This window comes from Coccomyxa subellipsoidea (genome assembly GCF_000258705.1).
Source record: "Coccomyxa subellipsoidea C-169, whole genome shotgun sequence".
Classification (NCBI taxonomy): Eukaryota; Viridiplantae; Chlorophyta; class Trebouxiophyceae; family Coccomyxaceae; genus Coccomyxa; species Coccomyxa subellipsoidea.
The window spans coordinates 357,063-383,536 of record NW_005178034.1 but is presented as its reverse complement, the minus strand read 5'-3'; the positions used below and the strand labels follow the sequence as shown (position 1 = coordinate 383,536).

General features: G+C 52.8%; 3 protein-coding genes across 3 annotated transcripts; all 3 read left to right on the top strand.

The window, feature by feature from the left end:
- Positions 1-268: 268 nt before the first annotated feature.
- On the top strand, positions 269-9,171 carry COCSUDRAFT_36773 (TPR-like protein; the record flags this gene model as incomplete). The annotated part of the gene is made up of 14 exons (XM_005647081.1): positions 269-289; positions 1,235-1,322; positions 1,587-1,726; positions 2,029-2,184; positions 2,485-2,585; positions 2,986-3,205; positions 3,574-3,708; positions 4,240-4,392; positions 4,760-4,868; positions 5,203-5,327; positions 6,089-6,212; positions 7,027-7,184; positions 7,734-7,844; positions 8,995-9,171. The coding sequence occupies 14 exons, from the start codon at positions 269-271 to the stop codon at positions 9,169-9,171; spliced, it is 1,818 nt and encodes a 605-aa protein (XP_005647138.1).
- A 10,033-nt stretch (positions 9,172-19,204) lies between these two features.
- COCSUDRAFT_47615 (ribosomal protein L1) lies at positions 19,205-23,075 on the top strand (the record flags this gene model as incomplete). Its single annotated transcript, XM_005647080.1, has 8 exons — positions 19,205-19,630; positions 19,979-20,128; positions 20,321-20,439; positions 20,758-20,878; positions 21,285-21,462; positions 21,779-22,016; positions 22,482-22,612; positions 22,963-23,075. The coding sequence occupies exons 1-8, from the start codon at positions 19,553-19,555 to the stop codon at positions 23,073-23,075; spliced, it is 1,128 nt and encodes a 375-aa protein (XP_005647137.1). The 5' UTR covers positions 19,205-19,552.
- Positions 23,076-25,238: 2,163 nt separating this feature from the next.
- COCSUDRAFT_63737 (hypothetical protein) lies at positions 25,239-26,418 on the top strand (the record flags this gene model as incomplete). The annotated part of the gene is made up of 4 exons (XM_005647079.1): positions 25,239-25,484; positions 25,712-25,801; positions 26,017-26,130; positions 26,389-26,418. 4 exons carry the CDS (start codon positions 25,239-25,241, stop codon positions 26,416-26,418), a joined length of 480 nt encoding a protein of 159 aa, XP_005647136.1.
- Positions 26,419-26,474: the final 56 nt, after the last annotated feature.

Genomic DNA, 26,474 nt, shown 5'->3' with positions numbered 1-26,474 from the left:
GAGTGCTGCCAGCTGCCTCCTCAGCATGTCAGCCATGAAAGTGAGTCCTCTTACGGAACCCACTGCGATCTGTATGTTGGCTGAACTGGATTTCAGGGGAGTGGGTCATTCAGGGCATGAGACAAGGATGTGATGAAGGGGGTTTGCGCATATTTGCGCTCCCATGCTGCAGCATCGATTGTGCACATTGCACTGCGAGCAAGCTGTATTCGTGTTCTGGAGGTGCAGGCGTGGTGAGTACTGTGTTGCGGGGTTTTGAACAAAGACGATGGCCATGCTTACAGACGTTGTCCAGTGCATATTGATTGGGCCTCTGTTTTTGGGAGATATTGCATTGAATGTCTTCTGAAAGTGGAAGGACACTGATACTCCGGCGGGCATTATGTAATCGGCAACTGCATGCACGCATCGTTCAGTCATTATTCTGTAGTGGGTTACCTGCAGGATTGAGTGACAAGCATTTTAAGGAAGGCACAACATATTAGCTGAGTGATGTCTTGCCAGCATGCCATGCATGTGAATGCGCTTGCACGTCAGCTCTCAAGCTTCATGACCAGTTTAAGTATCTGAAGCCGTCATGCTTTGCATCACAGACATGCATGGCTTTTAGGACATGCTGGCCATCTCATGCATGTAACAGTGTGCCCACCTATGGCATGGCGAGCAGAGAGAATGCATGTATGGGATGGGTTGTTGCCGGGTACATTCACAGGGTAGCTACATTTGGCTCCCTGCGAAATGCACATCCCAACGTTCACAGGATGGAACTAAAGCAAGTTGTTGTTTCACACGTTGTCGCTATTGCTTATCAAGTCGAGTTTATATAAGTTACTCGCTGGACACTTCCTTATATGGGTGAATCGTTGACATGCTGATGCTGTAATAACTTTTAGAGAGACAGTACCATTGTTTCGTGCAACATTGGCTAAACATTGCAGACATTTGTTGACTTTGTGGATGGTGTATCTCTCGTCTTATCGCGATTTGTTGGACGTTTGTGATCGAGTTCAATGCCCATCAGTGACAGGTGATACATAATTGCAGATAATTCTCGACAAGAAACTGAAGAAATAACGAAACTGATGCACAATTTTTCGGAAGTAATCGCAATTTCTAGAGACATATATGTACACAAAGGAAAGTGCCATGCTGGCTCAGAGCAGTGACCCCTTCTGTGATACTGTGCCAGGGCTCAGTAGATGATAGGATGAGCGATCAGACTTCTTCGGCACAGAAGCGCACAGAGCTACGACGCTCCCTCGTCGACCTGACTGACAGAGGCCTGACAGCTGCAGCAAAATGGGCTGGCGAGCAGCTGGCAGGTGACCATTAGTCCTCTGAAGTAGTGTGGTTCACAAGCTGGTGGACTTTATCAATTCTTAATCGAAACAGAGTATCCTCATATTAACGACCTGCCTTTACATGCCCGATATGTTGTGTCCTGGCCTGTGAGGAAGGAGCAGGGTGAAGAAGAGCAGGCGTGAGCGGCATTAATGGCCTCTTATTGAGAAACAATTCCACTGGCAGCACAGCAGAATGTTCAAACTGGTGCTGCTCTTCAGCATTCCATTTTGTGGGTATGGCAGGTCTGCCAGAGCCAGATGGGAAGCACCCGCCTGCACGCAGCGCCAGGCAGAGCCGAGCAGGCTCCAGCGGAGCAGCATCACACCATGCAGATGGAGATGACGATGCCTACCACTTCGCCAAGTCACTCTTCGACATGAAGGTGAACATGCTGCGCTGTGCAGTCCTTCTCAAGGAGCTGCTACTTATGGCCCACAGCTTCTCAAGGCCCTACTTTCCGGTCAAGCTCAGCCTTGTTTGCAGAGCTGGATGCTCACAGATACAGTGCATGAAGAAAGGAGGCGACCACCCTCATTGTATCAGCTCTTTGTAAAAAGAACCGGGCTAAGTGACCACATGGCAGGAGCACAGCTGAAAGAGAGCATGCTTGCGTTTCAGCGGCCAGATTGTATCTGATTTGAGGTGAAATAGTCACCATCTGAACGCAGTGAGAAATGGCTGCAGGAGTATAGAAGGGCTGCGCACGTGCTAAAGGGGGCGAGCGGGCCGAGGGCGGTCTTTCTGAGGGGCTACTCCACCTATTTGGCAGGGGAGAAGCGCAAGGAAGAAGAGCGGATCGAGTCTGCCGGGCTGCTCGGCAAGGAAGGCGCAGCTAATAAGGTGCATTGAGGGACTGACTCCTTCAAACAGTTGGACTATGCTGCATATACAGTAATCATGGAGGCACCGGAACCTGAAATGTCCCTCACAGTACATGCATGCTGCACTGCAAGGAGTGCAGCGAGTCTTCACGTGCCTGTCAACTTGATGGCGGGGCACGCCCTAGTGGAGAGGAACAGAAGCTTTACGCGCACAATCCTGTTACTGGAGGGATGTACTGGGTGCGGCATCAGTGAAGAAGCTGCCCTGGCTAGAATTTGCGGTGGGTGCTTTTGAAAATACTGCTGCGGATTGATCCAGGAGCTAGAGTTGCTGGAGAGCGAGCTGCAGGCTGCCACCCGGGACCCTCAGACCGCCGACCCCTTCCTGCTCTACCTGTACGGCCTCGTGCTCAGCGACAGGTGATCTCACTCCTTCAAAGTTCTCCAAACACTCGCTGCAATCGGAAAAGACCCCATGGACTTTGCACGAGGCACAGCGCAGCAAAGCGCACCCCTGGTAATGGTATAGGACATCAGCAGCACACCCACATCCTGCATCTCATTATCGCAATGCCACAGCAGGGGTGCTTCTGGGGAGAGGACTAACCAATATGTAGACGGATGACTGCAATAGGATGAATAAAAGTTGCAAAGGATGGGAGTTGTAAGATCCTAGCATAAGCACGCCTGTACATAGGCTGGGAGCTCAAGGTTCCCAATTTATGCCAAAGAAGGGATACTAATTCAATAAGCCATGAGTGAAGTGCCCTAGAAAGCCATGCCACATGATTCAAATTAAACACCCTCTGCACTCCTGCAGGGAGCGGCGGGCCGAGGCTCGGGAGGCGCTGCTGCGAAGCGTGCACGGCTATCCATGCAACTGGTCGGCCTGGCAAGCGCTGGCGGCTGCGGCCGCGCCGGGGCAGGAGCTCGCACCGGACGCGGATGCATCGATGCCGCGGCACTGGACTCGCGAATTTCACCTCGTCCACATCTGCCTCGAGACCCAGGAGAACGATGAAGCCCTCGGCCGCCTGCAGGCGCGTGCCGGAACTCAATTTCTGTCAAAGTTCCGATGGTTGCATGCATGGATATCACATAGACGCCTGAAAAGTCCAGAAGGGCTTGTAAGGCCCTGGTCAGCCGGCAGAAGTGCATCAAAAGTTTCCAAGCCAAAGTCTGAACCTCAACTTGCATACATTCAGCTTGCATATGCGCACGCGAAACTATTGATGATGCCCTCAGCAGCAGGTTGCCTTCCTCGTCCAGGCTTTAAGCAATTGGCAAGAGGATGTGCAGCACGGCTCTTTTATTCATATGCAATTGATTGACACTTCAAAGGAACAAAAAATCTCTAACCACCCATCGGATAATCCCTGACTGTGCTGTGCATGCGCATGCGGTGCAGAGCCTGGCGGCGCAATTCCCCGGCAGCGAGTGGGTGACTAATGCCACTGCGACGGCGCAGTACAACCTGCGCAACTTTGACGAGGCCCAGGAGCTGTTCGAAGACCTGCTCGAGCGCGACCCCCACCGCATCGAGGTGTGCGCTGCCCTCTGTTTTGAGTTTGACTTTCACTATTATCGAGTTTGTACTGAGTTGCACAGTCTCAGGAGCACACTGCCAGCCTGCAGGCTTTGCTGGATGCTGCGCATGGCTGTGCTGAGGAGTGCGCCTGTATCAAGTGTCAACCACTTGTCTGGTGACCTAATGGGAGCCACTTCATGCTTTTTGATACATTTACAAGAGCAGTTGAGATGGTCACTTAAGGCCGTATGAGGAAAGCCTTACTTGACCATCTCAACTGCTCTTGTAAATGTATCAGTGCCTTTGCATGTGCAGAGCTGTGTCTAGGTAAGTACAAGGCTGTGACTCAGGATGCCATGCCCATGTTCTTCAAGGGTAAAGGGCAAGATCTACTGCTCAAAGTTCCATGCAGAAGAGAGTGTCGCGCAGATGCGCTTGAAAGGGGTTTAGGGAGTTCACGATTTGTACACACCATATCTGCTGCGCTGCATGTAGTTTCATTCGAGCCTTCTCAGCTTCTGAGCACCATTTTATGCATGTTGCCAGGGCATGGACGTTTACAGCAATATACTGTACGTGAAAGAGGCCTTTGCAGCGCTGAGTCACCTGGCGCACAGGGTCTCCATGGCCGACAAGTACCGCCCCGAGAGCTGCTGCATCGTCGGCAACTACTACTCCCTCAAGGGACAGCACGAAAAGGTGTGTCTTTTCCCTCTCTCTTCTCTCTTCTGTGCTTCTATCTTTCAGAGGCTCATGCCCTCTTACTGCAGATTAAAACGCGCCCAGGCACCGGGGTGAAGGCGTGTTTTCGCCACCATGTGGCCGTTTTCAACTGTGCATGCTTCCCAAGTCATTTTCTATCACGATTGAGATCCCTGATACACCTGACATACCAACGTAGGTCTGAAGGGCTTGGATTACCGTGTTACTTTGCTGCTACTGCACTTACCACGTGTTATACGTGGCCACAAAGCATCCTGTCCCTAAAAAACCCTTAGAAAAGCCCTAAAACCCCTAAAATATATTTAAAAAAAATAGGTCAAATATTATTTTTGTGCGAGTGAAGGCGGTGCAGTACTTTCGGCGTGCGCTGAAGCTGAACCGGAACTACCTGTCCGCCTGGACGCTCATGGGTCACGAGTACGTGGAAATGAAAAACCCGCCCGCCGCCATAGGTACCTCATCTCCCCTGTCGATTTTCTTCAAGCTTTCCCCGGTGTCTGGACCCCTCTGCAAACCTGCTCCGTACACAGGCAGTGGATCAATGGCTCAATGGTGAATCTATGGTTCAAAAAGGAACTGCCCGTGCAGCATTGGCAGATTGTGGTCTCAAGCACCAGCACTGAGTTCAGAGGCCATGCCCATAAATCCTGCGGTCAGCAGTCTTGTGCGCACTTGCAACTCTTCTTCAGAGGGCCACAGACTCCCAGCAAGTGCTACCCACCTGCCAAAGTGTGCCTCGTGTGAAATCACACATCTTTGAACCACAACGTGTGCGGGTGTCTGCAGAGGCGTACAGGCGGGCAGTGGATTTAAATCCTCGGGACTACCGTGCATGGTACGGGCTGGGGCAGACGTACGAGCTGCTGCACATGCCATTCTACGCACTCAACTACTTCCGCCGAGCCACCCAGGTGCGCTGTGCTGTAGGGCCCTGCTGTGCCTATTATTATTATTACACGCTTTTCCTGCCAGAAGCAAGGTGCGTCTGCAGACAAGCTGCAGTAAAGGCTGCCAAAATCCTACCCCTGGATGGACTCGCCAGATCCAAGCAAGACCCAATCAACCGTGGGCACGGTGCTCAGTATTTATACCAACCCCCGCCAGCCGGGGCTCAGGGGTATACAAGGAGAAAAGCACCTCACTCATGTCCCCCTGTTCAGTCCGCGGTGGGACAACGAAGAGAAGGGACCGTCCTTAATCCCCTGCTGTGCTGTGGAATTCAAACAATTGCTCTGCGAATAAAGCAGCCTCCTGAGCGGATATCGAAATTTGACTACTCGAACATAATGTAGCTGCCCCATGCATGCCACTGTAAAGGCTGTCCTCTGCTTTTCCTGTGCGCCGCCCCCTGGTGAACATGCTTTGAGCTTGGATTTCTTCACATTTGTCCTGCGGGGCATGGCTTTGTCTCAATGCTCCCACAGATTTCAATGACCAGAGGCTTGCTGATGCCAGGCCTCTGAGCACAAGCTGTTTCAGTGGAAGTCTCAGTGGAGGTCTTTATCATCACTCTTACCGGCTGAGAGGCTGACGCACCTAACCTCTGGCAGGAAGAGCATGTGATGGTCATGCTTGCACCTGACGAAGCTCTGGTGCACCTGCAATTTTCCTGTATTAATTTTAGCCGTCAACACAAAGAGGTGAGGCTGACGGGGCTCGTCTGTGCCTGCAGCTGCGCCCTCACGATGCCCGGATGTGGATAGCGATGGGGCAGTGCTACGAGCACGAGCAGCTCAGCATGGCACCCGCCGCAATCCGCTGCTACCACCGCGCCCACGACTCCGGAGACCGCGAAGGTCTTTCTTTGGCCCCTCCTATAATCCCCCTGGCGCTGGGGTAGATATAGTACTCCCTGGCTGGGGTCACACGAGGGTTGTTCGCATGATTGTGCTTGCTGTATGGGACCACCGAAGTCACGACCCCGGCGACCGCAAAGGTTGTTCATCTGCACCCTCCTAAAGTACCATAATTCCCTTGCGGCCGGTGTCACACGAGGGGTTTTGTGTGAGTGTGCTTGTGTGCAGTGCTCTTCAGTACCACCGGTGTCACGACTCCGGCAACGCAAAGGTTGTGCACCCACCTGAGTGAAACACTACAGCTTCCAATAGCAAGGCCAACACCATCTGCAGCCAGTGGGTTGGTGCCAGCACGATCGCCCAGATTTCCTATGCATGTCAATGCGATTGGCGAGTCAGGGACAGGCAATGCAGGGCTGATCTGAGAAGCAAGGCAGACCTGCAGTTTAAAGTTTCTACTTGTGTGCTGCTGAGCACAGGAAAAGCGCTGCACAAGCTGGCGCACTGCTACCTGAGATATTAGGAAGTACAGCATAGATACCCCTGATATGACCGGGGAGATGGGTGTAGCTGAGTGTATGTGTTTCGGCTCTGCCGTGCACAGGCATTTCTTCGCAGGGCCTTGTTGCCGCATACGTCCCAATAGGCAGCTTGAAGATCCCACCAAACTCAGAGTCCTCCTCATGACTTTGTGGCCCCTGCTGCGCATATTCATAGCGCTGACCTCGGTGCAGTTGAGGATGCACATATTTGACCAGGGTTTTGTTGTCTAAAACCCTTTCTCACCCTGTGCATGGGGTTATAATGCCCGCAGGCATAGCGCTGCACAAGTTGGCGCGGTGCTACGAGCGGGGCAAGGACCTGGACGCGGCTGCTCGGTGCTACGAGGCGAATCTGGCGCGTATTGACGCTGAGCAGCTGCAGGGACAGGACGCGCCCGACGCCCTCCTCTTCCTCGCAACCTACAAAAAGGTGAGCTCTCTGAAGGGGTGTAAAATTAGTTTTTTGGGGGAGTTCAAGGGTTGCATGAGCAGGGACTGTCAGCTGGGAGCCACCTACAGATAGGCGGCTGCGCACACAGTCTCCAGGGGCTCTTGCAATATCTTGGGGGTTTGTAGGAATAAGTAAGTTAAAAGTAAGTGCGGCCGCAAGTGAGAGCCACCTGCAAGAAAAGGTGCAATTGCGCTTGATATAGTACTTCTAGTGTGTGATCTCCAGGGGGTTCGACATGAGAATGGTGACTTGTATGGTTACAGCATTTGGGCCTGTCAAATAGGATGGGTGCCATTGCCAAATTGGGCGCTTTTGACGGCAGTTGGTGAGGCCCAGACCATAGACATTGTCCAAGAATTGTGACATGACTTGAAGCGAGCAACTGCTGCTTGTGTGGATTTCGCAACATCTTTTCTTATGGTGCATTTTAAGATCAACCTGGGTCTGAAAGCCTCCAAAAGCTATTTTGCCAAGGCCGCTGGTGGGGAATTTTTTGCTGTAACGGCCTAAATTTGTCTGTGGCTGCAGAACGCTGGGGAGCTGGCGGCGGCTGAGGGGTTGTGCCTGCGGCTGCTGGACTTTGGAGCCGCCTCCAAGGAGAGGGCCAAGGCGCTGCTCAGAGAAATCCGCTCCATGCAGGTGTGCCCGTCTGGCACCCCTTATCTGTCATTGATCACCTTACTTGCTGTGTCTACCAAAAATGGTGTGTCTGCAGACACCAGCTGCACGTAGTAGGCTGCCGCGATCATATCATTTTGGCCTTGCCTGGCAAGACTCAATCAACTAGTGGGGCGGTGCTAAGCAGTTGTAGTGGGCCCCAGCCACTCACCCCTACCTCTAGTTATTTCAAGAAGTATTTGGACCTGCATGCCTCTTTACTGCCGCCATAAGGTGCCGCCTTTGTCTAGTTGTGTCTGAAAGATCTCGCAAAGGGACCTGAGAGAAGATTTTGCCAATGTGCGCAGCCCTGCACACACGACATGCAGCGGTGACTCACAGGAGCATATTTTTGCTGTCTGCTCGATGCTGTTTGACAAGTCTTTCGGTAAAGACTGCGACTCTGTTGTTGTTGTTTTTTTGTGATGCAGCCTGATGGCTCGCATATTATGAGAGCATGCTTCTTCCATCCTGACTGTGTATACATGGGAGTCATGCTGTGTGGGTGGACCAGGGTGACCTCTAAATGGGCAGACCTGTTGCCTGACGTCCAAAGCATGAATATACGTGAAGACTGTCCTGGCTCATTCTATGGGGCACTTGGCATCTTAAATGAACATATTTCGGATTATGGGCAGAAATGCAACCTGCGCAAGTGCATGCTGAGTAAAAAGAAGTCTACCGGGTGTGGAGAAGGGCACCTGTGGTGCGGCTCTTCTTGAGGCGCTCACTGCCGGCAAGGTCGGCGAGGAAGAGCTTGCCTGCCAGCGCGGCGGTCAGCATCAACCTGTGGCTGACCACTCTAAGGATGTGAATCAATGCGCGCGCAGGGCAAAAGAAAAAGACCCCTTTGCGGGGCCTTAACACAAGCAGACAGAGACTGCACTTGCTGCCGCAAGCGTTTGCTGCTGCCTGCGTCTGGCCATGCATCAATTCATGTCATACGAGGCGGATTATTCTTAAGTTGGCTGTCTGTTGGGTCAGAGAGATTTGGTTACTTTTGGTCAAGTCTGCAGCAAGCAATCCCCATCCTGCAGCAGGCATCTCCTGCTACCTTTGCCTGGCCGCAACCACAGCTCCTATCACACAAGGCGATTTTGAGATTTGTTTCCTGTCCTGATGTCAGCAGCAGGTGGCGGGGAGCGCGTCTGCAATGGCGTTGGCGGCTGCCAGCCTGGCGGACGACGATGACATGGCGCAGTGGGACCCTGCCGAAGATATGGCGATGACCCCCGGATCCATGGGAGGCGCGCCGCACGAAGGCTCGCTCACCCTTGACACCGCCTTCGACATATCTCCCCAGTACTAGGGGGATTGTAGCCTCCTCCAGGGGTTTGTCCCATGCATTGTAGCGACACGATTCCCTAGGTGGGGGAAGTAGGGAGTTGTGTGGTTCTTGTAATGACCCTCGCTCAACCTGGACATTGCGTCAATGTAATGGACTAGTTCCAGTTGCAATATAGACCCTTCCAAAATTTGCTAGTGTTGGGTCGATTGTCCTGGGACTTGTTTGGTTCAAAGCTAGGTGTGCCGCCATGAACAAAATAGCTGGCTCGTGTTCTTACGGCCAGCCAACAATAAATCACTTCTAGAATGGTGATGCAAGGTATTCCAGCTGTTAGTATCTGCAAATATGGTATTCTCTTACAGAGCTCTATGCTCATGTTTGGCTAGACATACTGCAATGTACAAGAGTGGCTCCAAAGTCATGTTGGTGACGCAGCATTTTACAGGACAGCTTTTGTAATCCTGTGTAATCTGTCATATCACAGCTTAGCAAAGCCCTGGTTCACGGTGGCAAAGAATTGTGTGCTGTTGATACAGTTGAATTGATTGGACTTGGAAATTATTGTGGGCAATGAGGTCAGAGGAGTCAGAACTAGAAGGGCCGCAGTAGCGTGAAGGTGCATTTGTGGCACTTGCAGCAATTGCCTACTCGGTGACCACGGCAATGATACGTTGGATGACTACATTTAGGTTGTTGATTGGTCTTTACTGAAGTTCTATGGCCAAATCTGTCTTGAATAGGTGCGCTTAAAACACCCAAGACTCACAATCCCAGAATCGATATGACTATACTTAGTGTGAATACATTACAATTGATGCCTGACAGTGCAAATACGTTCCTATATGACATTGCATGTGATGTCGTTCAATCTGTCTGCTTCAGGCTCTCCAGCTGCAGCAACATTCCATCCAGCTCTTGCCGCATGTGCAATACTTGCATCTTTTCTGCTGCCATCTGCTCCTTGTGGGCTTCCTCTGCATTGTGATGCCGATAAATACTGCATCAGTCTGACAAGCTTCCAGAAGCAAGAACAGGATCATCAGTCAAGGGATGACATACGCGTGGTTGCCTGAATCTACATGCAAGGGCAAACGTAACGCATTCTGAGTTTTACAGGAGGTTTCAGACAGGGGGTCCCCGGCCAAATTGGAGCAGGTGTGTTGGAAATCTTACGTGCTGCCTTCACAGCCTCGGCTTTGCGCGTCTCCTCGCCGGCTCGGTAGGCCTGGATCCTCTGCTGGAGGGCGTCAAACTGCACAGCCAGGCATAAGGCTTCAGCCACGCTCTGATGAGGCACTTGACATGTTCTCTCTATCTATCCATCACACTCATGCCACTCTACGAAATCCTTCTAAGGCTCTGTATCACAAGTTAGCAGCAACAGCGTCATGCTACGCTCTCGTGTGGGGTGCGATGAACATCGCTGGAAAGGTGAGGACAGTATGAAACCAGCATTGCCCTTTGCATGAGTCTCTATGCGTCCTCAAGATTCCATGGAGACTTTCAAAGCCAAAGATGGGTTGCTGGCGTGTCCCCTGAAGTACATGCCAGCCAGGGACTTCAGAGGGATGCACAAATATGAGGCGGGGCTTGCTGGCCTCCAACATTCATATATATGGTAGGATCTCTGGAGGTTATCCTCAAGTTACTTGAAACGTCATGGCAACTGGCGGTTGTGAGAATCCCACCTATGCAGCCTTGGGGTCCGGGGAACGAAATTCGATGACAACAAGATGCCTGATGATGACACTAAGGAGATGGCGCCGAGATTCATTGCATTCCAGGGGAAAACAAGAGGAAAGCACACCTCTGCAGCCTTGGGGGTCCATGGAACGCCCCTGCGCGCGGCGCGCAGCTCCTCCTGCAGCCGAGCGCTCTCGCTGAGCTGGCGCGCCACCTCAGCCTCTGCCGCCGCCACCCGCTCTGACCATGCCTGACTTTCTGCGGCGGCTGCTTGCTGGGCCGCCTGTGCCCTCACAGCCTCCAGCTGCATCTGCAACGCATGCAATGTACCCATGTCAGGAAAGCATTTTTCTAGACAGACAGGCTGTCTGCTGCCAACACTGCGCAGCAGAGGAAATGCAATCTTCCATGCAGCTGCCCAATCCATGAGGCTAAAGACCTGCAAATTTGGACAGTAGAGATACACCAAAGGGACATCACAGTTGCATTGTAATGCCAGCACCTGTGTGTTGCATAGAGCAGCAGCAAATTTGTTTGAACTGAAGCACGAAGAGATTCACAGCCATGTTGCAAAGGCAGGGCAGGAAATAACAAGATTAACAAAACAGCAGGTCCTTCTTTCTTAGGTGTACACATCTGCCGTGAGACCTTTGCAGGTGCTCTTAATGTGGGCCCTACTTTGATTATTTAGCCTGCCATCATCGGTTAAATGATCACAGACCTGGTGTTGGGCTGCGGCTGCAGCTGCGCGGTGCTCGATGGCGCTGTCGCGGTCGTGCAGCAGCAGCCGGTGCGCCAATTCAGCGGCCGCCACACGCTGACTCCCCGCCGCCACCTCAGCCGCCAGCCTGTCGCGCTCCGCGGCAGCTTCCTGGAGCTCCTGCGTGAGTCAGCACTGGGCATCAGCAAGGCGCACATGCATCACCTGAGGCTTACACCTTTTTATGTCCAAAGTCCAAGGTGGACGCCCTTCCAGTCCGCATCATTCCTGAACTTAGTAAGACTGCCTGCCTCCCATAAAACAAATGGCATAAAAATTGAAAAGGTAACGCAGATGGCGTGCTTGTGGCATGCAGAGAATTCTTCTGCATCGGCCGGCTGAAAACCAGTTCATGGCATAAACGGCTTGTTGGACTCTATTTCGTATGCTTGTCTTTGTTGAGGAAAGAAAGTCAGGGACGGTGGGGAAACCACCTGGCGCGTGGCTGCCACCTGAGCCTCCAGGTCGCCGCACTTGAAGGTGAGCTGTGCCAGTTCATAGCCGGCCCCCTTTGTCACCTCCTCCTGCACCCTGATCTGCTCCTCCAGCTGCACATGACACAGGGTCCCTCTCTTGAAACTAGCTTTCTTGGACCAGTTCAGATATCCCAGATTTGTGCAAGGCAGAGACTTGACGGTGGTACACTTGACTGCCAGATCGGTGTTCTGCTTACACCGGAGATTGGCACCTCCTAAAAGAGGCAATGGAAGTGGCCAACACGTTTTTCTGGTCATCAGATCCACGGCCCCGTATTTCTTTAGTACTTTACCATTGACGGCGGCCTCGTTCATGGAAGACCGTGAAGTACAAATCCTAATGAATAACTTGGCTGGTGGAAGTATTGGTGATGCATGTCGGGCACCTGCTCGATGCGCGCCTTTCTCGCGGCCAGGTCAGCTTTCAGGCGGGCGATGGATTCCTTCAGCCGCTGCGGCTGCTGCGCTGCGCTGGTCTTGGGAGGCAGGCGCGCGGTAGCTGTGCGCGTGGGAGCCTCCTGCAGCTGCTGCCTGGCTACCTGCCAGAATGCGTGGAATCCTCGTCAGGTGGCATGACTTCAGCAGAGCATGCTACTATTTCATCATATCATGTTGGGACAAAGGCCTCGTCGGCAGCCACCTTGCAACAGGAGTGCAGCTCAGCATACTGCTTTTTGACCCCCCTGGCTTGCTCCTTCCCTTTGCCTGCTCGGTCTTGAGGATTGAGCCACAAAGGTATGCTTACAGGCAAAACCATATCTGTCTGACACCCTATGCATGTCTCTTGAGGCAAGTGCGCTGTCCCACATTCCTTCCTGAGGTTTAATTGCACCAGAGAGCAATGAAGAAATGCTGTAGCTGGAAGAAAGCAGAGCGCAAAAGCCACGAAGAAGGAAGAAAGGAGAGTCGCAACCTTGAGCTCTTTCTTGAGGATGCTCTCGCGGCGCGCAGAGGCAAGGCGAGCATCCTGCAGCTGCCCTTCCAGTTCCTTCACCCTCGGCAGCGCCCCTGCTCCCTTGTTCTCCTTCTGGGCAGTAGACGCGCTGCGCTTCACATGTTGTTGTCAAGGGCGCATCAAAACTGTTTTTGTCACCCTTTACTTGCAGCTTGTCTGCAGATGCACTTGACCCCTTTTGGCAGGAACAGTGAATAATAATGTTGGCGGACGCACCCTTTGAATCTCCAGGTATAACGTGTAGGAACTTGAAGTTCCTAAATATCTGGGAATCAAGCATGTCCATCAAGATTTTGGATTAGGGTGTACATGCACATTTACGCACGCCATACTTACCCACGCCGTCCCTATGCTGTGTTCTCAGCACTTCCTCCGTCAGTGTACTGCTATACGTTACATGGCTGACATGGTTGGCCTGTAAAAGCTTTGTGGGCAAGCTTTGAGAGGAGTGTGAGCGATTTCTGATATGGCGGAGCAGTCACCTGAGACGCCTGGAGGCTTCCTTCTGCTTGCGTGCCTCTTCTGCGCGGCTGTACTCCTCTATGGCAGCCTCCTTGCGAGCCAGGTCCCTCTGCATGCCAGACATCTCGCACACTTTGGAACATATCATGCAAGCAGAGTGAGACAGTGCATGCGTATTCTGTGAATTGAGGAGAGCTGAGACGATTCAGAAGTTGACTGTGTGATGTCATGATATCTCCCATGCATGGATGCTCTGTAATAGTTTGGCTGGTCATCTCATGCAACTGCACAGAAAAAATATTGCATTGTGCACAATGAAAGCTGATGGAGGATATTAAAATGGTGGCTTACCTGCATCTCAGCCAATGTGGTCTGCAGCTCTGAGGTGCGCGCCTGTGCGGCTGCAGCTTTGGCCTCTGAGTCCTCAAGGCAGGCCTGCAGCGTGCTGACCTGATCCACTTTCATGCTTAGCACCTCCAGATCTGCGCCTTCATCTGTGACTGCACCACACATAAAATTGCTCAGGAAAGCTTGCCATTGAAAATTTAAAATATTGGAAGAGGCAGACAGAGCAGTAGCAGGGTCCATGCACAACCAGCAATACCATGCATACCTGACCTAATGACATGCCATTACCCCTGCTGTCATGACAGCAACGATATCAGCATTTGTGAGATATCTAATAAAATATTGACTAAGAGAAGAGCGCTTACCCTTTTGGGCATTGACACTTTTGAGAGAGGCGACCACTTCCTCTGCCTTTGCAGCGCGCTTGATAGCCTGCAACACCATGAAATCCACAATCTCAGTCTGCTCCCATGATCAAATCAGAAATCTTGTCACTGTGCCTGTATAGCATCCACCATCTGTTTGGGCAGTGAAAAAGGTGATTTTGGCAGTGAACACCTACCTGCGAGTGAGCTCTCTCTGCCCCCAACAATTCCGCTTCCACGGTGACATAATTCATCCTCAGCTGCCTAACTTGCGCTGCCAGCTCACTCTCCTTCTGAGCGGCCACATCCCGGGTGTCCTGCAGCTGCTTCTGCAGCTCGAGCACAGCCGCCAGATTCTGCGCTGCGTCCGGCGCGTTGGGCTTGGGATGAGCTTTCTCTGCCTGCATGCAAAGTTGGCTTTGTGACTATCTTCCAGTCATTGACAATGCCCCCTTTTATTGGACTCTCCTGGAGCAAATGAGCTGCATTCTGTGACAAAAAAGACTGGCCATCCATCACAACAACTGATTTAACATGAGATATCTTCAGGTTGAGATGCATGATTTTTAGCAGCCTGGATGCGTTGTGTCCTTAAACAAACGGAGTCCCTATGTGGGACACACCAGAAATCAATCGCCTGTGAAATTTTGCCACACCTGGGCATGTTGCAGGCAGTTCTCCAGGTGTGTGATGTGAGCCTTGAGGTCTTTGACATCCTGCTGCAGTGCCTTGTGCTGCATATCTGCATCCTCGAGATTTTTCTGCAACAAGCAATCAGCTTCAATACCCGCCACTACAAAAGAGACTCAGCCAAGATCTCTGCTCTGCAGCATGGATTGATTTTGCATGTCATCACTGTGACTGCCTGCATGAGGCGCATGTGGCATATATGACTGGAGGGATACTTGGGAGGAAGGAATTGGGAAGCACTCAGCAAAATAAATTGAAAGCAACTGTGATGTGCAAGTGTTCACCTGGTAGCCCTTGATGAGGTTCTCCTGTTCATCCATATCGCGCTTGATCTGGTCCAGCTCCTGACTGCTCAGCTGCACTGTGTCTGTGTCCCGCTGCGCTACCTTCTGCTGAGGTGTCATGGGCTGCACCTGAACCTGCATGACAACATCACATCTCATGTCATCCCTCCCGATAACTGGACACTGCATTTGTTCCTGGCCACACTGCAAAGCCAGAAAGGTTGTCGAGTCGCCTTGCCTTCAAACAGTCACTTTCATACAGGGTCATATCACGAGAGCACACGCTTGCAAGCTCCTTGGTCATGCCTTCTGTGCAGGCTGGTTGGCATGCGCACAGTCAGACCTGCATATACTACAAGAGATATCTGGCAAAAATGGATAATGGGTGTTGGACAGGGCGTCTGCACCTGTGATTTCAGCTGAGCAATCTCTTTCCTGGCCGCCCTGAGTTTGCCCTCCAGCTGCTCGCGCAGGGCCTTCTTCTCCTTGTCTGCTTCGCGCTGCTGCTCTGCCAATTTTGACTGCCCCTCCTGCCTCGCAGCCGCCTCAGCCTGCCACATGCGCACGCATATTGTTACTGTTTGCATGCATGACTGCGCATGCGGGAGGTTGACTGGACCTTGCATCCCCCGACCCATGCCGCCTCAGCCTGCCGCATGCTTACTGTAAATTCTTTGGCATGCATGACCCTGCAGTGGCATGGTTGACCGGCCTTTTCTAGCCCCTGTCATCCCTGGACTCATTGAGAACAACCGAGGCCTATGCTATCGTATTTATCTCAACCCTGAAGAAGCACCACGGCTGTCTTGCCACAGAGGCCCACTTTCAAAGGCACCATCTATTCCGGCGACCACAAGCAAGGCAATGAAAGCCACAAAATCTAATGTATGTGGTTCACATACAAAACAGCTATTCAATCAGTAGTGCGTGGGGAAGTTGCAACATGCAAACCTGAGCCTTGGAGCGCATGGCTTCCAGCTTCGCTTGCAGGTCTGCCTCCCTGTTGGCGGCTGCGCGCAGCTGCGAGCGCGAGTCTGCCCCGACACCCAGTGTGGCAACCTGCAGACACAAACATTTCTACACTCGCTCCCAGTGTACATCCATCTTTGTGTGCTTGATACCTCAGCACAATGCTAGCCTGGTCCACAACGTCTCTGGGTGTTTCTCTCAGTTTCCTTCCAGCTTCCCATGAGGCTATGTAAAATCCTCACATAAACAGCCCACGACGCTGTGCCACAAGCAAAGGACACTTCATGCATGGCAGTTGATCATCTACACAGCCATGGCCAATCCTGAGGACCCCTTCCATCGTCAACTGCAGCCCTTCCAAAGCCAATCAGCGTGACCAGGTAGGATGTTTGAGGCCCAGGGCCGTCAAATTATGCTTCACAGCAGACTTTACCTGGTTCTCCAGAGTGAGGCACTGCAGCTGCAGGCCCTCATAGGACTGGCTGGTGGTGAGCGCCGGGCCGCGCATGCGTGGCTTGGATGGCCGCGGCGAGGCAGGGAACCCCCTGGGAGACGCGTTGCTGCGTCCCTGGTAGCTCGTTGTTGTGCGTCGGCCGCCCGCCCTCGCCCATGCACCTGTGCGCCACTGGTGATTTCAATGCAGGGGTTGCACATGCGCAGCCGTGACTGTCACATGACATCAGCAAGTGATGTAAGCACCCATGCACCTGTGCATCCCTGATCACCTACATGCGGCTACTGCACATGTGCAGCTGTGATGAACACATGAAGGAAATGAGTCACATGAGCAAGGCTCCATTTCTTTGAAAGAGAATTAAATCTAGCTAGTCCCGGTGGGAAGTAGTGCACTGTGCTGGCACGTTTGATAAACAAGGTTTCTGATCGGGACGTCATTCATACCTCTCGTGTCAGGAAATGGATTGGTGCAAGCCGGCGAGGAAGCCGGCCGCTGCAGTGTCTTGGAAGGCCCTTCAGGAGGGCCATCCTCCTCGGAAAACGGCTGGCTGCGGAAGGAGGGAACCCGGCTGACAGACTGACGCAGTTTCTGCAGTTTCGACCTGCGCCTGCTGTCAGCTGCTGTGGCCACCTCTGCCTGTGGTGTGGCCTCAGAAGCAGCGCCCATGACCTCTCCTGTGCTGCTGGCCTCTGGGGTGTCCTGCCAGAGGCTGCTCTGCACGATCGCTGCATTGCGCACGACGGTGTGGCCGAATGGCATGCCTCCGCTGGTGGTTGGGCAGCTGCCGGAAGCTGCCTTTGCCTGCTCCACCGGCGTCTGCAGCAGGTCGGGTGCGCTGGTTCCAGAGACAGCGCTGCTGAGGGCTAAAGAAATGGCATCACCGCTGTCTGCATGCGTAATATCCACTGGTGCAGGACGTGGCTGCGCTGCCGTCTCATCGGGGACCGGCTCTTCAGGTGCCCTCAGGCTGCCAGCAGGCTTGTTGCATCCTTCGTGGACAGATTCATCCTCAAAAGAAGACATGCGTTGGGCCATGATGGGCTGGTCATGCATGTCTTGATTGCCATGCTCTGAGCTGGTGAAGGAGTGCTTGGGCTGCTCCTGCATCTCCTGGCTGTCCCTCAGCAGCAATTCAGAGATCGAGTGGACTGACTCCAGGGCTGAAGACAGGCAGCGGCTGGCAGAGGTCAGGCTGTTGCTGCTGCTGTGCACTGGCGAGAGGGATGACCCTCGGCTGTGCCTTGAGCTGGGCACAGGTGACTCACTGCGCTGCAGCACTGGCAGATCTCCCATTGGCAGTGGGCTGCAGAGGTCAGATCTGCCCAGCAAATCTGGCGTGGAAATCTGCCACAACATTAAATTCTGAGCCTACCAGAAACTTCTTCTTGCGCGCAGATTTCGTACTCTGACATGCATCGACAAGCAAACAGTCTGCTGGGTCAGCTATACAAAGCAATGTTGCAGATTCTATTGTGAAACGAACCTCATGTCCTGTGTTCATCTGGAGGGCCCATGCAGGTCCATCCTTGCCAGGGTCTGCAGTGTCTGACATATCTGCATCTGCAGGTGCAGCCCGCGGGGACAGCGCGTCGTTTCTGACCCACTGTGGCGTGGTCTGGCTTGCAAAGCTCTTGGCGGGGGTGGCATCTTCCTTTGTAGCGGAGAAGAGCTGCATTGCACCATGTCAGGTGAAAGCCATGACAATGGAGGACTGGTGACAAGCCACAAATTGAATGGAATGCAGCATGTGGATAGCAGCAAAGTTTTGCTTGTGTTTCACACTGCATATCTACGTGGCAGGCAATATTCGTTACCTGATTGTTTGAAAAGGTCATGAACTCCTGAACACCCGTCATTGAAGGGGGCCCCTCTTGATTGCTGCAGAGGAGTAGAGCGACATCAGGACAATAATAATAATTCAATATATAAAGCTTGACTTCGGTCATAGCGTCACCGCCTTAGATGTGGCCTTGCTTGGGCAGGCAGTATAGTAACTTAGACCTGCCATCAAGCAGCAGATTTTTCATCGGGCGAGTGACGGCTCCATCGCATCGCACCAACGCACCTGATTTCGCCCATTGGAAAGTCTGCGCGGTGGTTCAACGCGGCTGGACGGATGGATCACCGTTGTCTGACCACTTGTTTTCTCTCAGCATAAACCGAGACCTGTTGAGCTCACTGTCTTTCGTATGCGTGATTCAAAATGTTTGATAGTATCAAGAGCTCAGCAGATCATCCATGCATCCACCTAGGAGCTGTAGCTTGGACAGATGACTTTCAGGTGCTTTCCAGTAAACAAGATGGACTGCTGCAAACGCCTATGCAAAACCCCGAACGACCCCGATCACGTACTCTGCTCCTTTCGCTTTTTCCACGAGATCCATGTAACTTCTTTGCACGACCACAACCCAATTCGTTTGGGAGACACCGGCCAGGACCTCTCTGCAAGAAACCCTATGATATGTCAAATGAAAACCCTTGGAAAATCCCTCATACTCATAACCCCAGAATGACGTACGATTGAGGCATCGTGGAGAAGTCACGCCTTCCGCCGGTCGTGGAACCCCAGACGCACTAAAGCGCTTCCACCGTGGAAAGGGAGGGAGCATTTGGCTTGGAGAGATCAGATCAACGTTGGATTAAGATCTGTGTTTGTCAAGAGCTATCCTCTTTACTTTCCGGCCGCCTGCGCAGTGTCTGTTGGTTTCCTGGTACTTGGGCATCGATTCGATAGAGCCGAGACTAACAACTGCTCCTGCGCCTTACCCGAGAGCAATTCTGGTGCTGGTGGTGTCCCCCGCCCTAGGAGAGGTGTTCGCTCACATCTGCAGTTGCTCAAGTCCCACACAGGACTTTTGTCAAGCTATCGCAAGGGCGACTACATCGCCAAGGGAAATAGTGATCCTGCCGCCAGGTGCATCAGTGGCTTCAGCTGATCACCAGCGTCGCCATCATGCTCGCGCATCGCCTTCCATGCCTCGCACATCGTATTGTCTCGCTGCTCGCGCCGGCCTGGAGGCCAATGTCTGTGGTGTGCTCCTCCTGGCTCTTTTATTAAAATCTTGGCTTTATCTGCTGTACTGCGCCAAGTTATGTTGTTATTCCACATTCGTGGCACCTCATGTATTGTTTTCAGTAGGTTGCACCTACTTGTCTATTTCGCAAGGCTTTCGTCGGCGGTGTACCGCGCCCCTGCAGTACATCGCCAGCCTGTTTCCACCATGAATGACATCGTTTGGGCTTGGATGACCCACCTCCTGGGCTCACGTTTTCACAAGCAACTTTTAACGTAGTAGTCGCGCACCAGTGGCCTCAGGAGCTGCGAGTGGCTTGAATGTCACTTATCCACATCTCATGCCTTTCCAAATGTGCTCCACAGGAGGCGGTGTCATTTGCAAACGCCAACCCAGCCGCCTCATTCCCATCAATACTGTCAACTCCGACATCAACAAGCATTGATACCACTCTGCCAGCCTCTTCTGCAGAGGCAGCCGCCCAAACAGAGGCGCTTGTCCAGGAACTTACAAAGGTATCTTATTGTTTTCAAGGCCATTTTTTGTCCTCCTACCCTTGTTCCCTGCCTACCTTTGGCACCACATAGGCGTTTCACGTACCCGGGATCGGCTCTGCCTTGTGCTTTGCAAAATTATGCATTTTACATGGCATCCCTGTCTAGCCAAATTTAGCAGCTCTAATGGACTTCACTTTCTGGCTTGCGCAGGAAGCAGTTTTGGAGTCACTACCAGAGCCAGCACCGCTCCCCGTGCCAGAGCAATTCCGCAAGCCGGACAGATCTGCCGAGATGCCTGCATGGATGACCTCCCAGGCACCTATCATCAGGTGTGGTTGCTGTGCATACAGCTCATTACCTGTGCTCTAGTCGTCTCAGCACTGACACCAGCCCGTGATGTGGACACAGCTGCAACAATGCTGCTCCTGGATGCTTGCAAGGCTTCCTGGAGACGCGTATTAATCACAATCTGTTGTCTCCCCTTTGCCGATCTTCCGTTACTTTGTCGTGCATGGCTGCTGTGATTGTTGTTCCAAGCTCTGGGCCCTCACATGGATATCTTTTGGCGAGGGCAGTGGCGATTGGGTGCTGCAATTGTCAGCATTTGATCTCTCGCCTGAGTTCACATTTCAATTCAAAACCGGCAGGCAGCCGCTGGCGGGCCTGCGCATGGAGGACCCTTCGCTGCCGCTGCCGCGATTCTCCCCGACCAAGCGCAAGATGCGTCCCGACCCCATCGAGGTCATGGCCGGTATCGAGCGAGTCAAGGTGCCCTTACTGCTCCCCATTTGCGGTCTTCAACATTTAGCTTGCTCCCTTTCTGGGCACCACCCAGAAGCCCTGACCGGCAAGCCTTGGTCTGATTGATCAGACTTGCAAGGGCTGGTCCCTCCTCCCTCACTAGGCCGCACTTGCAATCCTGGATTTGCCCGGGCACTTTGTCACGTGAGCAGGCGCTGTGCTTCTCACGACGCTTGGGAGTGGTGCTCTTCACTGACTCGATTGCCAACCCTAATTCCCATACATTTCTGGGCAAAGGCTGATGTTACATGTCCTCCTTCTCGTACTGCGTGCGTTTTGAGCTGCTAAATACCTGATCAAGGGGCCAGAATCTACTTAGAGATGGAGCATTGGGCGCTTGGCGGCTCACGGTGGACTTGCTCTATACCTGCAGGCGGAGGCGAACGCGCGATTTGACGAGTCGGTGGAGATCGCGTTCAACCTGGGTACGGACCCTCGGCGGGGGGACCAGCAGGTGCGGGGGGCCGTAACGGTCCCCTACGGAACCGGCAAATCCGTGCGCATTGGCGTCTTCGCCGAGGACGAAGCCGCCGAGCTGGCGCGCTTGGCAGGTGACACTTCGGCCCCATCATGTGTGAGGGTCCACCCAGTTCTCAGGGCGCCTGTTCTTGGCTTTGTTTGCTCATTTTTTGTAAAAAGTTAGCCTGCTCCAGCTGCTTTCTGCGCTTGCCATTTGCAACGGCAGCAGGGGTTCGCGGCGTGTCATGAGCTGCGCATGGTTCTCTGCTGTGCTGCATTCGACCCAACCAGAGGTGTTTGCGCTGGCCAGTGAGCATCTCTTGGCGATTGGTCCTGTGGCCAGACGCCGTGTATTTTTGCATCCAACGGTATTTTACGCTAAAACATGTGCGGCGCACATGCGCGCAGGTGCGGAGGTGGTGGGAGGGGAGGATCTGGTCGCGAAGATCCAGGCGGAGGGCGGCGGCAGCAGTATCCCCTTTGACAAATGCATCGCAACGCCCGACATGATGCCCAAGCTCGCCCGTATCGCTCGCATCCTCGGCCCGCGCGGCCTCATGCCCAACCCCAAACTCGGCACCCTTGTGTCCCCCGGCGCCATCAAGGACACCATCGAGACCATGAAGGCCGGCCGCGTTGAGTACAGGTCAGAGGGCCTCCACTTGCTGATGTGGCAACCTGAAGCGCAGCTCAATGTAAAGTGCTGATTTTGGTGTGCGAGCCACTTGGTGCCAGCAGCACCTGTGTCTAGTTTGGCTCGCCTTTGTGTCTCCAGCAGGAAGACGTGGTAATCTGCGTTTTCCTGTGGGATGTGAGGAGACTCCAATCTAGGCACAAGTATTGCACTGGATGCGTCTTTAGCTGCTGGGAGACAAAGTGGTGTGTCCATGGGCCGTCTTGTCCCTGCAAGCGATACTTCTATCAACGTGACCATTGAAAGCTTCTGCGTGCACTTGTGCTCATTGTCTTACTTTATGGAAAGAGTCCTTCATAGACCAGGCAGTCAAGCTGCCATAACTGTTTTTGATTTTACTGCGTTTGGTGCAACAAGCGCCCTCTGAGCTAAAGGTGCAGTCGGAATATGCCCTGACTAGGTCTGCTGTGGCTGCAGGGCTGACAGGACGGGCGTGCTGCATGCTGCGTTCGGCAAGTGCTCCTTCCCCAAGGACCACCTGTACGCCAACCTGGGCGCTCTCACTGCAGCTGTACTGGCCGCCCGTCCCAAGGGCATCAAGGGCGGAGGTACGCGCACTCAACCCCCCTTCATCATGATGCGTTTGCCCTGAGGCCCGTGTTGAACGGCAGGCTCTTCGTGCACATCTTCACGTAGAGATCTCCCGAAAAGTTGCCCATACCGGCATTCAGGTATTGAGTGGATGCCTTCTGTCAGGGCTCATGAGCTGGAAGGTTTGTAGGCAATTTTGTGTTTCGGGCTTGCTTGAGCCTAGGTTGTGACCAGTCTGATGTACTCAGTGGCAATGCAGCTGACTAAGGAACAACGCGTATTTATTTGGGTCTCAGCAATTGTGTGGGTCTTAAGCCGCACAGTCCCTGCGAGTGTGTGATTGAGACGTGCCTGGCTTTTTGCGCAGGCATGACTGGGTACGTCTTGAAGGCGACGCTGTCATCCACGATGGGCCGCGCAGTGCCAGTCACGCTGCCCTCCCTGCAGCAGGCCATCTCAGCCCACCAATCCAAGCGCTGATCAGGCCCCTTCCTGTGCACAGTGCTGCCTCCATTGAACGCAGCTCCGGTGCGTGTGTTCTCAACTCTTCCATGTCCGTTGGCGTGTGCTAGGAGAGCACGCGGCAACAGGTCCATCTTGAAGGAGCTGTGAGATGCTGAAGGATGCATGTCAAGCTCTAGGGCTTGGGCAGCATTGCTCGCCGAGCGGTGCCAGAATTGGCTCCGGACACAGCCTGGCATCTGCAGTAGGTGCAGCTTGCTAGGACAGATGCAACTCCAGAGCACTGATTCGGGAGCATGCAGCTGCTGTGCTTGGGAGAGCACTGCTGTCACGAGTGGCCTGATGTATAGGCCAGAGAGGCAAAATCGGTCAGCAGTGGTCCTTTCTGGATCTGAAACCCAGACATCGGGGCCCAAATGTGACAATTGCTCCCCATGCGGTGCCATGACTGGCTTTTGGACACAGCCTGGTGTCTGCAGTAGGTGCAGCTTTGGAGGGCTGATGCAGCTTCAGAGCATTTTTTCGGAGCATGCAGTTTTTGTGATATTTGAGCATTGCTCCCCGTGCCAGCATTGGCTTGGGACACAGCCTCGCATTTGCAGTCGGTGCAGCTTTGGTGCTTGGTGAACTTTGCTGAGATGCAGTGCCAGCATGGACTCGTGACGGCCTGGCATTTGGGGTGCAAATAGCTCTCCCCGTTGTGGAAAGAAAGGCCATGGAGAGAGTTGCTTGATCACCAAGCCACCTTCCCCAAGTGCCGGCTCTTGAGCAATCTTTCTGTTTCATACGCAGACGCAGACGTGTAGAAGAGTAGGGTGAGGCCCAACTCAATAGGTACATATAAGATTGAAGCAGCCCTCGGGGTCACAGCCACTGCAGGCAGATGGGGGTGTAGGGCGCCGCCGTCGGCAGTCTAGGAACTATTTTTGAAAGGCATGTGCATCATTCCGCTTATGGAGGGGCATGAATGCCAAGGGTTCAGGTGGCTTCAGAATATTGCTGGGGGCGTCTCGTCACTCAATGTAATTTGCTGAATCAGGCGCTTATCTTCTCATCAGGCGCTAGCTCTTCTCTGTGGGAGGGGATTTTGTCAGCTCTGCTGATCAGGCTCCGTTAGCCTTGGGTCTGGATTTTCCAACATGCCAATAATGAATTGTCTGAGAGGCTGTCCTCCTCGGTGTCCTGTCAAGTGAGATTTTGCTTTGTGTCCTGCGGAGACAATTCCTCTGCATAAATCAGTGACCCCAGTTTGTCAGTGGGAGGTGCAGATCAGACACTCAGGCAAGCATAATACTCGGAAGGGAAATGCGTTATTGCAGCCACGAAGTCTCCATTGAGCCATGAGAGGGTCTTGATGTGGGCCTTATTGAGCTGCTAAGAATTGCCAATAAATTCCAAGTACGTGATTTTACCGCTTTTGAGCTTTCGCAGCACAATGACTGCATTTCGATTTAACGTGCTCTGCAGCTTGTCACCAGCAAAGCAGATTTGAACCCTGAAAGACGGCTAGATCATGTGCCTTAAGAAAAAGAGTGTTCAGTAAATTCAGGGTGCGGGGTTGGGTTGTTATAAGAGAGGGTTAAAAGTGCTTGAGGGTTGCAAACTAGGGGAATCAAGGCTGTTCATGATTATAACGCCAGACAAATCTGCACCGTGCTTGTTGAGGGCCCAGGTTTAACCAGCCATCAACTTTGCAAAGAAAAGCAGGTGAGCCATGCATGGCATGAAAAAAGCTCCAAAACCAAGGTATTAGCGTTCCGTAGCTGGAATTCCCAATATTATTGGACCTCAGGAGCTGCCACCCAGCGGGGCAGCTGGGCAGCAAGCAGCCATCCAGTGCAACGCACCTGCATGAAGTACAACAGCAGAATGGAGCACCAAAGATAATTATATGTACTATACGTCGAACAGGCGCCTCTGCTGCGGCATGCATGATATGCAGCAACTTCTCCAAGGTCAATTTCTCGTGTAGCTTGCCATGGCTTCAGATGTGAAGAACATTCACACATGGCATGCAGACAAAAGTTCGAGCAAATAGTCTTGGCACTGATGGACCAACAAAATGTGAGTCTAGACCTTCTCAAGATCTTTTGCCCGTTCATGATTACCTCGGTCCGTAGATGCCCGCAAGCTCGAGTCCAAACTATCGCGGTACAGATCCACAAATTAACAGACATCACAATGGCGTTCACCATGAAGTCCGTCGCTCCTTCCACCAGGTTCTTGAGTCCGAGGCCCGTCGCTTTGACAGCCAGATCGAGCAGGGGCCTAGTCGGCAGATCGCAGCTGGTGATCGAGGCTAAGACCGTCTGGCAGCTCGCACCAAAGTCTGGCAAGACTTTGGAGGCGCTCAACCTCACAGATGACATCAACACACAGAAAAGCTTCGTATCCGTGGGGGACAAAAAACACCAGGATGCAGAGCAGGTGCTCGCCCTACCTCGCATCCTTTTGTACACGTTCAAGATAGGATACCACCATGCCTTGCAGTACTGCTTGCTGCCACAAAGGCAACATATGAATTTTGTTATCAATTCACACGTGAGTTGAACTGACAATGGCATTGTAGAGCGCATCGGACCCTAGAACTATGCGTACCGCATGTCATGTATTGCAATATCTTCTGACATGGTTCCAATGTGTAATTGCATCAGATTTTCAGCGATGAGCAAGGAGTCTACGTCAAATTCGAGTCCAAGGGTGCTAGCGCCTCCGATGATTCTCAAGCGAACCTTTACCTCACGGTGAGACATTTCCTGATGCACAGCACTTGTTGTGCCTGGACCTCAAACCGCAGCGATGGCTTACTTGCATTCTGCACTTATGGTCAGGTATTTTTGCATCAACACAGGCGGCTGGCCTGCTCAATGCAGTGCGAAGACCCTGTTCTGCACTGCGCAACGACATCCTATCCTTTGTCAAAAATACAATACAAAAGAGTGGTGCTGTGCTATTGCAGGACCTGGGCAGTGAGACGTCTGTGACAGTGGATGGCAAGGAGGTAAGCAAGGACCAGGAGGTCAAGCTTAGAGTCGGTAGCGAGATCAGCTTTGGCTCCAGCACTGTGTACAAGGTGAGGACTCCACAGGCACGCCGAGAGCACTGTGTAAATTCCGCGGCTACTGATATCTGGCAGACTTGCTTTCCAATAGTGTGGGACAGGCGCATGCCTTGTATGTCCTCGCTTGCTGGACCAGCCAATCTCTGGCCCACGTCAAGCCTCTTGTAGTTGTTTATTTTTAGAGCGATGACTCGGTGGTCAACTTGGGATTGCTGTCTATGCATGCTGCGATCACTAGAGAGCTCAAATTTTAATGTGGCTGCTGAGCAGGTGCTTCGCGACGAAAGGGCTCATGCTTGAAGAGGAAACTTCAGGCAGCATCCTTGAGTTCATCCAAGCAGTTCATAGTGTAGGCA